Below are 15,410 nucleotides of genomic sequence, written 5' to 3' on the forward strand. Positions count from 1 at the left end.
TATGCCATTTCTACAGGACATTGCTAATTCAATGCTATACAATACATTTTGTTCTCTTCATTGAAAGCATGCACTTTGCTGCTGTTGGATTAAAATGAGGAGGACTACAGAAAAGCATTAATGATTATGTAATATGTGAGAAAACAGAATGCAAATCTCTGCTCAAGTTTTAAAGACTACATTTTTTGAAGCATTAAAACAACACGTGACAAATCGAGTGGTTATCTTCCAATGTTATAGCTTGGAAATTACATCCTTTTATTTTCACAAACATTCTTTCCTTAAAGGGTAACTTTGAATTTTTGTTCTTACCTCTACCTTCTTTTCCCATGTTTCTGTTTCTTAGTGACTCATAAGTGAAACTTTTTTTTTTTTTTTTTTTAAACAGTTCAGTCTTGATGGAGATTGCTGCAGGCTGCAATGGAACTATTCAGGGGCTGTTTTTGCCACCGACAGGCACCGATTGTTATTATAAATGTCTGTCAGCATTATGGAAAGGATAACATAAGATAAATTTTATTGTCGCCAGAGAGAAATTTGTCTTGGGCACATAGCGCATAAAGCTGCATCCCGAGCACATGCATGGCATAATAGACAATAATAGACAGTATTTTCATAGTCAACAACAGACTATACCACACAAAGATAATATATACTGAGGCTGAACAAAAATGAGTGTTACTAATGACTAGGTAGATAAAGTTGATATTACACCTGCCCTACTGATAAAACAAGAGAGTGGCAGCATAAAAACAGGCCTTTTAAGAGAGTAGATCCCTAGATAGACCTCTATGTTAATGAGTAAAGTCATTTTTGAATAATCAGAAATAACCCCAAAATCACCATCGCCAAACTCACCATACTCCATTTAAATAAACAGCAGGTAATTTTAACATGTTTAGCGTTTAAATTACCCGTAAAAATAGCATTTCTGTAAATATGTTTGTTTTTTTTGTTTTTTTTAAAGTTAAATTCACTTCCTGTCACCTTTTAATTTGAAAGTCTCATTTACTGTTTGTTTATTTATTTTGAAGCTCTCCGGGCGGAAACGGGTCTTGAAGGGATAAACATGGAAGAAAAATGGAGGGAAACGCCGGGATGCCTGTACGGAAGTTTCTTTTTGTTTCTTGCTGAAACAGGCGCCAGGCTGGACTGGGAACAAGGTGTGTACTTGTTTAATGTCTTTTCTTGGTTTGGGGGTGTGTGTTTTGAACTGACATTGTGGCAAATTCTTAAAAAATCAAAGTGTTATGCTGTCGCGCAGTTCCTGCTAAAAATAGCTGCTAACGGACATCGGTAACGTTGACAACACTGACGCTGATATCGAGGCCGATTCAAGGAAGTCACGTCACATAACGTTACGGTGACGATCCGAAACGAGCTAAAGCGTTTCATACATTTATTTTACTATCGGTGAAAACTCTGTGCGTGAACGGACTCTTTTCTCAGTGTGACAGCAGAGAGAGACAGGGACAGACAGGCAGCTGCAGATGATGGAGAGTTGACTTGTGTCTGAAAAAAGGCTCTGTGAGTGAAAGAAAACCATTTCTTATTCCAATACACTAGCACACAGCTGTGGATAAAGTGGGCAAATTGGATTTTTTTTTTTTTACTGAAGAACAATGTAGAAATACTCTGTTTTAAGCAAGAGTACTGCATTCAAAATAGAATTTAAGTAAAAGTGCAAAAGTATTAGAATTAAAGTATAGCTGAAAGAGCCCACTAGTAGTGAAAGCAGGCTTTCAGAATGGCCCATTTCAGAGTAATATAGCCTACAGTGTGTATTATAATCATTGATGCATTAATGTGTTCAGGTGATGAAGCTTATTTTAAATATGTGCCAACTGTTTGGTAGATCGATCTATAATAATACATAATCATTTATTAGTTGATTTATATTTTGTATTAATAATCGGATATGTAAAGTAACTAAAGTAGTTACATATATGAAGTGCAGTTAAAAAGTACAATATTTGCCTCTGAAATGAAGAACAGCAAAAGTAGCCTACAAACCAGCATAAAGTGGAAATGCACAAGTACATGAACCTAAAAATTGTACGTAGGTAAAGTACTTAAGTAGATTACTTTGTTACATTCCTACACTATTCACATGAATACAACTCTGGTCAATACATGTTTAATGAAAACAGTTTTGAAGTACCCCCAGGTACACATTTAAACTTTTTAATGATTAAGATGTACATTAAATGTAAATCAGATGCCAGTCTAAGCCCAAAATATCCTCATACTAGGGCTGGGTTAAAAAAAAATTGCATTGCAATATTATTTTCCCCAATTCAGTATCGATTCATAAAATCGTGAAATCGATTATTTCTGTTGTAATGACGCCCCGCTCCTGTGGGGGCAGTGTGAGTGGTGCCACGTTGTTCAGAGGCCCCGCTTGACCCCCAAACAACAGCTGTGTCCAAAATCGTCCCCTATCACGGATATAGTTCACTATATAGTGTGTTAAGCTTTTTGTAGTGGTGTCCGAATTTTCTGCTGTTAATTTCATCCACTATATAGAGCACTATAAAATACCCACAATGCACAGCAAATTTGAGTGTACATACGATGTAACATGTAATTCAACTCCCGTCTACCACAATGCAATGCGGTCATGTATTTCTGAGGAAAAAAAATTCCAATGTAGTGTCCAAAATCTCATTTGGTTATTCCCTATATAGTGCACTATTAAATACACGCCACACAGTGAATAGTGTGTGAGTGAATGAGGGGACAGTTTCAAACACAGCTTACATCTGTTGTTTATTCATTAAAACAGCAACAGTGGCGCAAGGTAGCAGTGCGTTATGGTTAAAATCAGCGCCAACAACATTAAAAGCCGACGTTGGATACACAAAGTTGATACTAGTTATGTCGTGTGTGAGGCTCGTGAGTCAGTGTTAAAACACTGCAACAATACGACAAACATTCGTAACCATTTGAGCCGACAACACAGATGTTTTGCAACCTGTTGCTAACGCTAAAGCTGTGGATCACACCAATGCAGGTAAACAAATCCTGCATACATGATTAGTACTTTTGTGACGTTCAGCTCAGGCAAAAATAAGCACTTTTCTGTACTTTAAATTCCTTTTAGTTTTAATTTTTATTTAATAAAGAATAATGTAAAATAAGTAAGTTTTGTGTCAGTTTGTTCTAAATCAATATAGATAATTCACACTTTATTTAACACATATCAGAAGGCAATCTAATGAACTATCTGGGTATTTCTGACATCTACACACATAATTGAATCGATATTGAATTGAAATTGAATCAAATCCTGACCCAAAGAATCAAAATCAAATTGAATTGTGAGATCTTGACAATACCCAGCCTTACCTCATACCCTAAAAAGCAATGCCCTTTAGCTTTAGAGAAAAAGCATGAAACACTGCATCATAGCATACGGTCCTAAAAACTGTAATAGATAGTTAGTAATGAGATAACTCATATTACTAACAATCTCTTACTGCCCCCCATTCAAACCGGTCCAGAAGCGGGCCTGTTGTGTATATATTTATATGTTTAATGGTTATGTTTAACTTATGTGAGGGCTGATTTTATTTATTTGAGTGTGTTCCTTAAGCTCTCACAGTGGTTTGGAAGGTGTGTTTGAAAGGAGTGTTTTGGATATGGTTGTAAGGAAAATAGTGATGGCAAAAGAAAATCATAACCTCTTTAAAACAGTACACCCAACCATTGTCTGGCCTGGTGTTCGCCACAGTTATTAGTCAAATCAAGTGGCTATCTTACAATTTTACAGTTTATAAATGATCACCCCCTGTTTTACAGTCATTCTGTCCTTGTTTTTTTTACCTTTACCCTTTTCCCATGTTTCTGTGTCTTAGTCACTCATGAGAGCAACATTTTTTTTTTCAAAAATTAGTGTTGAAACAGACTGCAATGGAACCATTCAGGGTATTTGTGCACCATCAATTTACATCCACTAAAAGTGGTCTTTTTTTGCCACTGACAGGCTCAGATTATTATTATAAGTGTCTCTCACAATTATGGAAAGGATAAGATAAGATAAATTTTATTGTTCCACAAAGGGTAATATGTCTTGGGCACATAGTGCTTAAAGCTGCCTCCTGAGTACATGCATGGCCATTATTGGAACAGTTGAAAAAACAAATATGACAGCTTTTGTGAGTTTGAATTTGTTTCTGTTGACTTTGACTTAAATGCAATTAAGTGTGACGATGAAATTACTATTTTTTTAAATGAAGTCTGGTGGGTTTGGTGGTTACAGGACTGTTTCTGGTTAAACAAAAATGATTATACTCAAAAACAAAAAAAAGTCTATCTCTGTCGGGATTCTTTCCAAAATGTTGTCAGACACTTTTAATAATCTGGGCCTGTCAGTGGCAAAAACAAGTGGATGTAAACTGATGCTGCATAATTGCCTAATAGCATAACATTGCCACCTGTTTTACTATCTCGCTCAGTATTGGACAAATTTCAACAATTTCTGCTCCCATTAGTCACTAGACACAAAAATATGGGAAAGTCAGGGATCAAAAAATACCAAAGTTACGTTTTTATGTGGAGAAAATGTGAATCCATGTTTTAATTATACTGAAGAAAGCTAAAACCCTAACTAATATCATTGTGTCAAATTTAGACAACAGGATCACTAGCTCATTTTTTTTCAAATGTGTCCCATGAAGCTTCTGTGGTGACACTGAGTAACCTCTTGTCTGAGGTGACAGGCAGCACAGTAAAAGTCCGTTAAAGCACCTCGCAGCACTAACTTGTGGTGTTGATTCATCTGTGTAGTGCTGATGGCCTCAATGTTACACTTTTATTTCCTCTATCTAACCGACACATCATAAATAGTGAACACAGAGAGCGGCAGAACAGAAAGGGCCGATGAGTCATGTCAGTTAAGGTGTAAGTGTGATGGGGAAGATAAAAAGACCTATTTCAGATAAATTGTTCCGGGAAATCTTGTCCTATTTGCAGTAATATGTGCAGCTCTGCACAATCGGTGCTTTCAGAATTGCAGTTGCAAAATGAGACATCTTACACTAAACAAAAAATGTTTCTTCCATGAAAAACAGTTTATTGACCCACTGATATCACATATTTCTATACAGAATAAATAGTGCAAGAGAAAAGATACAATGCAATGGCATGAAATCTGAGCAACAACACAAAACAGTTTTACATGAATCAAAAGTATTCATCTAGATAACTGGATGGTTTAAAATCAATACGCTTATAAAGTCTTAGGTTATGAAAGCGGTATCACATTTGTTAATATTTAGCAATTTTCATATACAATGTAATATATATATATATATGTATATATAAAAAAGACACCGATCAGAAATTGCAACATGGTGGTCACTCCTCTTTGGAATGATTGATAAGTCTTTTATATAGTCAATTATCAGCTGTGTCATCTGTCTAATTCTTGGAGAAGCAGATATGACACAACAGTAAAAATATAAGCTCGGCTCAGCATCCAACATCATTTAAAAAATCTATATTTTACATGTATTTTTTAATGGACACAGGCAAAGACATTTTAATACTGCATTTTTAATAATTCATAGTTGTATTCTGCAAAGTCGAATGATTCCATGATTGCAGTCAACTAATAATTTCACAGACATAAATGTAGACACGTACATAAAGTGTCATTTGTCAAGAGAGCGACAGGCTACTGTACATAGCTTATTTTTAAGAGGCAACACAGCTGATGCTACATATCCACCAGTAATCATGACACTTTCATAACAGGGGGTACACTGATTATATGGGTCAACACTGAGCAGCTACATGGAAGTGTATAACTCTCCTTAGCAGCTAAAAACATAAACACTAACTGAGAATGAATTGAAAGCTATGATAATTGGGAAAGATGAATAGAGATTCTCCACAGCACTACAGTGATTAACCAGATTCACATCTTCAAATACAGGATCAGTTCCCATGATATGAAACACACACACAGGCACACCTTCACACATGCTGTACTCGTGCACTTTCCCTAAGCCCATTATGACAAGGCTTTACAGGCCTCATCACACAGTGGCAGACTGGTGATCATACAGTCATGTGCACCCAGACTGTGCTCCGCAAGTGAAATGTTTTCAACTATCACTTAGGAATTTGTCATTATCCTCTTCCATTTTTTTCCCCCCCGTTTCAGGGGTTCTTTTTCGGGGCTTTTTCAGTAGGTGATGTGAGGGTCTAAGGGCAGAGGGGTTTTGTATGCTGTAAAGCCCTGTGAGGCAAACCGTGTTTTGTGATAATGGGCTTTATAAATAAAATTGACTTGACTTGACTCTTGTTTTTTGTTTTTTTACTAGCTTTTCTTATCTTTACTTTTGTCACAATTATCTGGTATAATGGGAAAGCTGTAAAACCAGACTGGGCTTGCAAAATGGAGTGTTTTCTAACATACTGTATGCAGCTGTTACACTTCCCTGTTAAAAAAACAACAACAATGAGCCATTGTTAACAATAATGACATATTGACTTGTGCATTAGGGTAGCTAAGATATTTTACTTTGAATAACATGTTTCCAGTCTGAATAAATATATCAGAGAAACATCAAACGTAACTTTTCACATTCGTGATTGAGCTTTTGTTTGTTTAACAAACTTGCATTCACCTGTCAGAGAGCAGCTATTTTCAGCAACTGAAAGCTTTAAATGTGCAAAATTTATAGCAGGAGCTTATAGATGTACTTTTCTTTACATGCTAAGGACATCATAAAAAAAGTCTCTAGCCACTCTACTGATCCCATGAGGTTGTTAAAATATGGAAAGACAACTTTATTATTTAAATGTATTTTTTAATCACTAGTCAGTCTAAATGTTTAAAGTTTGGGCTGTAGGCAGCGCCAGAGTAACGGTCAAGTTTTTACTCAATCCAAAAGGGGAAAAAAAAAAATCAGATTTTAGGACAGCCAAAGACTGTAAGACTGCACTCTTATTAGTTTCAGATCAGGCTAAGTTGTACTCACAGGACAAGTTCACCCAGCTTAAAAAAATGCATATTTTTCCTCTTACCTGTAGTGCTCTTTCTTAACCTAGATTGTTTTGGTGTGAAGTGCCAAGTGTTTGAGATATCTGCCTTCGTTTACATCTGTCTGCCTTCTCTCCAATATAATGGAACTAGATGGCACTTGGCTTGTGGTGCTAAAAGCACCTAAAGTACATCTGAAAAACTCAACAGCAATGTGTCTTTCCAGAATTCACAACCTGCTCAGGTGGAAACTTTTTTTTCTACAGACCTATATCCGCCAACCGTATCACCGTGCAGAAAGAAGGATGCATCTACTACCTGCTCATCTAGCACCACAGAGGAGGACACCATTAATGTTTACATCTCACACGGTCACGAGCATGATCCTCTCGGCCACGGATAACCATAACAGTGATATGTATGGCAGTTGTGGTTTCAAGGAAAGAAAATATGATTATGATTTCTGGAAAGAGACATTTCTGCTGAGTTTTACAATGTATTTATTTATTTAGCACTTTGAGCACCACAAGCTGCTTGCCACCGAGTTCCATTATATTGGAAAGAAGGCAGACATCTCTACAACATCCTGCAACTCACACCGAAACAATCTAGATTGATAAATATCGCAACCTGAAAAATATGTTTTTTTGATTTGGGGTGAACTGTCCCTTTAAAAGTCAGTGGCTCCTACTCTGAGGATAAGGAATATCTGTGCCAAGTGTCATCATGATCCGTTAAATATCTGTCAAAGTATCCGGACCAACAGAACCAGTGGACCAACTTCCATTTGTCAGAACTAATTCACATTAAAAAAAACCCACTTGGATGTATTTAAATAAAGGATGTAGAGTAGTATTCATGTTAAGTGTATAGTTTCAACCTTTCATCAAACCATTTATCTACAATGGTACTGTAATAACTATTCAAAAGCACTTTAAACACTGTAGTGTGTCATTTAAAACCAGTCAGAACTAGTTTCATCCAGTATCCTTTTGTGATTGTCAGTAAGCACACTAACCACACAGCAATACTGTGTTTGCTACAAGATATGGCACAAAAAACATCACAATGTGCAACTTCAAGCTTTGGGCACTTAAATGTCTGAGGTAGCAAAATAATCTGTATATACATTATACATATTCTTATTTCATATGGCTCTTCCTACCAAAAGTTCAGCTGTTTGGTTCTTTTTTTTATTAGGTGGCTATGTGCAAAGCAGCCACAGACACCCCCTACAATACTTTGGCACCAAAAACAACCTGCAGTTGCTCTCTGAGGGTGAACAGTGTGGCTGTGTCCTGTAGAGGGCAGCCTCAGGCTGTTAGAGACAACAGTTTCTCCCAGTTTGCTTCCCATAACGACTCTAAGTCCATCATGCTCCACCAGTGCCAGCACCAGTGCTGATCTGCAGGGCAACAAATCAAACTAATCTTTGACATCTTTGATGACAGACAGGTGAGACACGGTTTTCTTGACCCGCAGAGCTGTGAGTCGAGCGGCAGGGTTGGCGTACCAGCACTCTCTCATCAGTTTGCCCATCACACGCAGAGCCTGCAGTATCAACAAGAAAACAGTGTTATTTACATAAAAGACAAATCTCACTCCATTCAGACACCAGGCTGAAATTTAAGCTTCCTACCTTGAATGGCATAAATATCAAGAGCCACAGTTTGTGCTTTAAATCCATTATTGGTAGTTATCAAAAAGCACTGACATTTTTGGTCACAAACAATGCACATGTAGTTCATGCCTTTCCAAGCATATGAACATCATCACAGTTCAGATAGGATGTTTCAGGTCGGTGGTAAGTTCAGCACAGACTGTAGCAACACTGTTGATAATCTTAAAAGTTCAGTAACCCCATACCTGCCAAAAATGTATTGTGTCCTTGGTTTTTTCAGTTTTTCAGTAAGCTTTCATCCAAGATGTAACAGGTGAGCAGATAACAGTGCTTTCAGTCATCGATGAGGGGAGCTCTAATTCGTAAAAGAATACTTCAGCCACTAAGTGATCATGTTTATATGAATTACTCGCCCAACGTTATGTTGAATTTATGAAGAAAACAGGTTCACATAGTGCTTCCTAAACACAAGCATTTTCTCTAAAACATATTATTTAAAACGCTTTTGTACAAGTAGCGTCCCTGGGCTTGAACTCTGCTTGTGCGCTAAGCAGAGTTCAAATGCACGCACATGCCCAGACGCACTATTTGTCAGTTTATGAGACTTCCTGTACTGAAGTGTTGGCATATTAAAGTGCTGAGAATAAGACTGGATAAATGAGACTTGGATTATACTACATGAGCTGTGTGAGAGTTTGTAAACGGACATTTTGACAGAGCTTTGCCGTTGTTAAATGCGGCCCCGTTTTACTCAAATTCAACGTGAATTTTATCCATTATTAGAATCTTCCTTCACCGTGAAGGCATGTAAGAAAAATAAGTTTTCTTCACAAATTCATCATAACACGGGTCAGTGAAAATTATTATTCAAGTGTAGTCAGTTTATTTGTAGATTAAAAATTTGATCATACACTGACCATCTCTACCACAAAAAATGTTCGTCCTTATTATGTTTTTCCTTTGGATCTGTTTCTTTTTTACAGTTCGATACATACACTAGTGATGTGTTAGTGTTATAGTGTCATTAAGAACAATCTTACATGATGATACATTACATACATTCACCCGTCTCACCTCACAGCTCTGCCACTGGTTGGGAACGTTGGGTCTGAGTTTCTGCTCACACACCACTTTCCTCATATCCTCAATGGTCGGATCAGAAGGCACCAGGTCATAATAAGGCAGCTGGAAATCTTCATGAAGTCCTATGAAAAAGGTGTAGATTTTGCTTATCAAGCTTTTCCTCACCCACGTAGTGACGCACAGAACTGACAACATACCGTGTGTGAAATAAAACCACAAAATCCACAAAAAAAAAATTGTGCGAGGAACAATCTGACATGACACGTACATAAACGACTAATCAGCTGTGTCATGCAAGAGCTATCAGTGCCACAGTGCAGTTTTGTTGATGACTTGGCCATTTAATATTTCTAAAATATAGATCAACAGTTCTGACTGTGTATGCGTCATTCGACATACCCCTGACAGAGCATCTTCGGGCCAGTTCCCAGAACACCAGGCCCAGCGAGTAGATATCCGCCCTCTTGAATGACTCAAAGCTGTTCATATTGATTGTCTCATCCAGGATTTCTGGGGCCATGTACCTGCAGAGGACAAAATGATTAAGAGCTAATTAAATAAAGAACCCAGTACTTCTTTCCCTAAGTGATTTTTGTGTGAGTTCATAGCCCCATGTTCTCTGAATGAAAATTTAGAAATGGGCTACAGAAAAACATGCTCAGTTAATCTCTGTGAACATAAAACGATTTTTAAAAAAATATGTTTAAGGGGACTTGAAAAACAAATCATCGATAAAAACAAAACTGACAGCACTCTGGTGATTTATGTTATTTAAGTGTTGATCTTGAAGATACTTTACAGTTTGTTTCTTGTGAGCTTGCATAATACCACCAGGAGTCACCAAAGTTAAAGATTTGAAATCCTACATGTTCAACATTTATGTTTGGCCTAGAGATAATGTTCATACATCATTTTACCAGAAAAAAACATATTTTTTAACAATAGCTGGTTGTGTTATACCTGCATCAATCCTATTGTTTTCTAATCCAAAATAACTTGAGGTTTCATGACTTTGTCCAGCATTTTTCTCAACAGACCTCAAACAACACTCATTATTTCATTATTACACCGTGACCACACCCACTCAGCTGACTGCTAACGAACAGATTACTTTAGGAACTAGTGGGACCGAATGTGCGTTACACCGTGGGTTTCTGATTATGGATTCTGCTTTTCTTGCAGAAAACAGGAAGGTTTCAATGTTGTGAGCCAATTAATAGCACTGGCTATTAAAACTATGAAAACAAGAACATCAGTTTAAAGCAGGTTTAAAGACAGATCATTTCCCCTTTCTATTTTTTGTGTCAATTGTGTGTTGTGAGGTGAATCCCACCTCTTAGTTCCAACTCTGTGGTTGGATGGTATGTCGATGGCATTGGTGCTGGAGTCGTGTTTAACAGCCAAACCTAAATCTGCGATGACAGCCGTGCCGTTTTTCTTCACCAGGACATTTTTAGACTTTAGGTCTCTGTGAGCAATGGCAGGTTTCCCTAGAACCAGGAAGAGCACCAATAAGGTTTTATGTTTCACATGTAAACAAATATTATTCATCTTTACAGTGATGGATAAAAATAAGGCACATTTTGCAGGATTCATGAAATAAAAACATATAAAATGGTTAAAGTCAAATATGAAAAACAAAACAGACTTAAAAGTCTAGTGTGTAGGATTTAGTAGCATTCAGCAGTGAGGTTGCAGAAATAAAATAACTTTTCCTGTGTTGCAAAAGTGCAGGAGAACTGTGTTCAGTGCATGTATGAACACAGTTTTACAAAATTTACAAAATTAACTGACTACACTTGAATCATCTTTTCACTGTCTGACTTAGTAGCTTTAACGAAATGCTTCATCCCAAAACAACCATTTATATATGAATAACTCACCCTGTGTTACATTGAATGTGTGAGAAACAAAAACAGAAAATTCTTGTTGATCACAGTCGCCTGTGACTTTAGTTCATCAACAGAAAAACTATCAAAAACATCCACTGAAAAAGCTCTCACACAACTCATGCAGTATTATCCAAGTTTCATTTATCCAGTCATACGCTCTTCTCTAACATATGCAATCTTGCTAAAACCTTTCTGTTTAAAATACTCCAGAAAAAGCCTGGAGTGTGCCTACAATGTTTATGCAGAAGTTTTTCTAAATGTTAAGGCTTTAGCAACTATGTGAGAATTTGTAAACGGATGTTTGATATAGTTTTGTTGCTGTACGTGACTTCAATTAATCTAAAAATTTCTATGATTTTGGATTTTTCGTTTACTTGGAGGCACATTAAAATTTCTTCACTGGAGTCAAAAAAAAGCATCTGCAAAAATGTTTTGTAGTATTCTTACATGTTGTATGTAATCATCATCTAATCAAAGTAGCACAGTGAAACTGTACTGTACTAAAGTGGACTAATGACATTACTATTAGCATTTGTTAACCAAAATTTGGTACAACGACACAGCAGTCTGAAATGCTGCCACTAATATGCTGTTGCTAATGCAGGTTTTGCTTTGTCTTCCATGTAGCCATAAAAAAACAAAAGGCACTGGTAATGGTACTCCTGGTTTACTGGGATGGGGTTCAATTCCCTGCAGTGTCCTGCTGATTTTTTGGCCTTAACATGAAAGCTTATATTATTTGAAATTAATTAATTGTCTAAAGTAAGGCATCCAAAACATTGAAAAAAAATTGTCATAGTGTATTTTGTCATCCAAAATAAAAAAAAAAGCTATGGCACATCTTTATGAGCTGTAATAAGTGGCTTTCTGCTGTTTTTACGACATGTCAAAATTTAAGATTTTTCGCCTTACCTATGCGGTTTTTTGCCAATTTCTTAACGTCCTAAAATTTGACTTTTTGACTGTTTTGGGGCTCTTTTTTCAACATGCTATGCTATGGCGCGTCTTTATGAGCTATAATAAGTGGTTTTCAGCCATTTTTTACAACATGTCAAAATTTGAGATTTGTTGGCATACTATACTATGCAGTTTTTGGCCATTTTTTTCAATGTGGTATAATTTGACTTTTTGGCTGTTTGGGGGGCGCTTTTTTCAACATGCTATGCTATGGCGCGTCTAAATCAGCTGTTGTAAGTAGTTTTCAGACATTTTTAGAACATGTCAAAATTTTAGATTTTTCACCATACTATACTATACGGTTTTTGACCAATTTTTCAATGTGCTATAATTTGACTTTTTGGCTGTTTGGGGACTCTTTTGTCAACATGCTACGCGATGGCGCATCTTTATGAGCTGAAATAAATGGTTTTCAGCTATTTTTTTGACAAGCCAAATTATGTTTTTTTGACCATATTTGCACTTTCAAATGCTATGGCCTGTCTCAGCATGCTCTTTTATGATGTTTTGAGCTAATTTTGGGACGTGTCAAATTTTGACATTTTTGCCATACTATAGCCTTGCTTTTTTGGTCATTTTTTTGACATGACAAAATATGTTTTTTTGGGCAATTTTTGCACGTTTTAATGCTGCTATTTTATTGCTGTTTTGAGGTGTTTTAGCTAGCTTTTTGGACATGTCAAATTTTGACATTTTTGCCATACTATAGCCTTGCTTTTTTTTTTGGTCGTTTTTTAGACATGCCAAAATATTGTTTTTTGGATATTTTTTGCACGTTTTAATTAAATGCTATGGCGTGTCTCAGCATGCTATTTTTATTGCTGTTTTTGAGGTGAGGTGTTTTTAGCTGTTTTTGGGACATGTCAAATTTTGACATTTTTGCCATACTATAGCCTTGCTTTTTTTGGTCATTTTTTTTTTGACATGCTATATTATGTTTTTTTTGGATATTTTTTGCACGTTTTAATGCTATGGCGTGTCTCAGCACGCTATTTTATGCTGTTTTGAGGTGTTTTTTAGCTAATTTTTGGACATGTCAAATTTTGACATTTTTGCCATACTATAGCCTTGCTTTTTTTGGTCATTTTTTTGACATGCTATATTATTTTGTTGTTTTTGGCCATTTTTTGCACGTTTTAATGCTATGGCGTGTCTCAGCACGCTATTTTATGCTGTTTTGAGGTGTTTTTTTTTAATTTTGAGGACATGTCAAATTTTGACATTTTTGCCATACTATAGCCTTGCTTTTTTGGTCATTTTTTTTTTTTCGACATGCCAAAATTTGTTTTTTTTGGATATTTTTTGCACGTTTTAATGCTATGGCGTGTCTCAGCATGCTATTTTTGCTGTTTTGAGGTGTTTTTTTCAGCTGTTTTGAGGGACATGTCAAATTTTGACATTTTTGCCATACTATAGCCTTGCTTTTTTTGTCATTTTTTTTTTTCATGCTATATTATGGTTTTTTTTTTGGATATTTTTTGCACGTTTTTAATGCTATGGGCGTGTCTCAGCATGCTATTTATGCTGTTTTGAGGTGTTTTTAGCTGTTTTTGGGACATGACATGTCAAATTTTTTGACATTTTTGCCATACTATAGCCTTGCTTTTTTGGTCATTTTTTAGACATGCATAAAATTATGGTTTTTTTTGGATATTTTTTGCACGTTTTAATGCTATGGCGTGTCTCAGCACGCTATTTTTGCTGTTTTTGAGGTGTTTTTAGCTAATTTTTGAGACATGTCAATTTTTGACATTTTTGCCATACTATAGCCTTGCTTTTTTGGTCATTTTTTCTCGACATGCTATATTATGGTGTTTTTTTGGCCATTTTTTTGCACGTTTTAATGCTATGGCGTGTCTCAGCACGCTATTTTATGCTGTTTTGAGGTGTTTTTTTTAGCTGTTTTTGGGACATGTCAAATTTTGACATTTTTGCCATACTATAGCCTTGCTTTTTTGGTCATTTTTTTTTGACATGCTATATTATGTTTTTTTTTGGATATTTTTTGCACGTTTTAATGCTATGGCGTGTCTCAGCATGCTATTTTTGCTGTTTTGAGGTGTTTTTTAGCTGTTTTTGAGACATGTCATTTTTTGACATTTTTGCCATACTATAGCCTTGCTTTTTTTGGTCATTTTTTTTTAGACATGCTATATTTGGTTTTTTTTTGGATATTTTTTGCACGTTTTAATGCTATGGCGTGTCTCAGCACGCTATTTTATGCTGTTTTGAGGTGTTTTTTAGCTGTTTTTTGAGACATGTCAAATTTTTTTGACATTTTTGCCATACTATAGCCTTGCTTTTTTGGTCATTTTTTTTGAACATGCCAAAATTATGTTTTTTTTGCCATATTTTTTGCACGTTTTAATGCTATGGCGTGTCTCAGCATGCTATTTATATGCTGTTTTGAGGTGTTTTTTTAGCTGTTTTTGGGACATGTCAAATTTTGACATTTTTGCCATACTATAGCCTTGCTTTTTTGGTCATTTTTTCGACATGCTAAATTATGGTTTTTTTTTTTTTTGCACGTTTTAATGCTATGGCGTGTCTCAGCATGCTATTTTATGCTGTTTTTTGAGGTGTTTTTAGCTAATTTTGAGACATGTCAAATTTTGACATTTTTGCCATACTATAGCCTTTTTTTTTGGTCATTTTTTCGACATGCTATATTTGGTGTTTTTTTGCCATTTTTTTGCACGTTTTAATGCTATGGCGTGTCTCAGCATGCTATTTTTTATGCTGTTTTGAGGTGTTTTTAGCTAATTTTGGGACATGTCAAATTTTTTGACATTTTTGCCATACTATAGCCTTGCTTTTTTGGTCATTTTTTTTTTTGACATGCCAAATTATGTTGTTTTTTGGATAT

General features: G+C 35.9%; 1 protein-coding gene across 1 annotated transcript in view; it reads right to left on the reverse strand.

The window, feature by feature from the left end:
• Nucleotides 1–8,084: 8,084 nt before the first annotated feature.
• LOC121948880 (activin receptor type-1C) overlaps nt 8,085–15,410 on the reverse strand; it is a 43,203-nt gene continuing 35,877 nt past the window's right edge. Inside the window, exons 6-9 of the mRNA XM_042494406.1 lie at nt 11,029–11,185; nt 10,095–10,219; nt 9,687–9,817; nt 8,085–8,542 (exon numbers count right to left, since the gene is read on the reverse strand). Coding sequence (XP_042350340.1) covers nt 8,417–8,542; nt 9,687–9,817; nt 10,095–10,219; nt 11,029–11,185 — 539 coding nt within the window. The 3' untranslated portion in view covers nt 8,085–8,416. The remainder of the gene's footprint in view (nt 8,543–9,686; nt 9,818–10,094; nt 10,220–11,028; nt 11,186–15,410) is intronic.

This window comes from Plectropomus leopardus, chromosome 10 (assembly GCF_008729295.1).
Source record: "Plectropomus leopardus isolate mb chromosome 10, YSFRI_Pleo_2.0, whole genome shotgun sequence".
In the NCBI taxonomy this organism is placed as follows: domain Eukaryota; kingdom Metazoa; phylum Chordata; class Actinopteri; order Perciformes; family Serranidae; genus Plectropomus; species Plectropomus leopardus.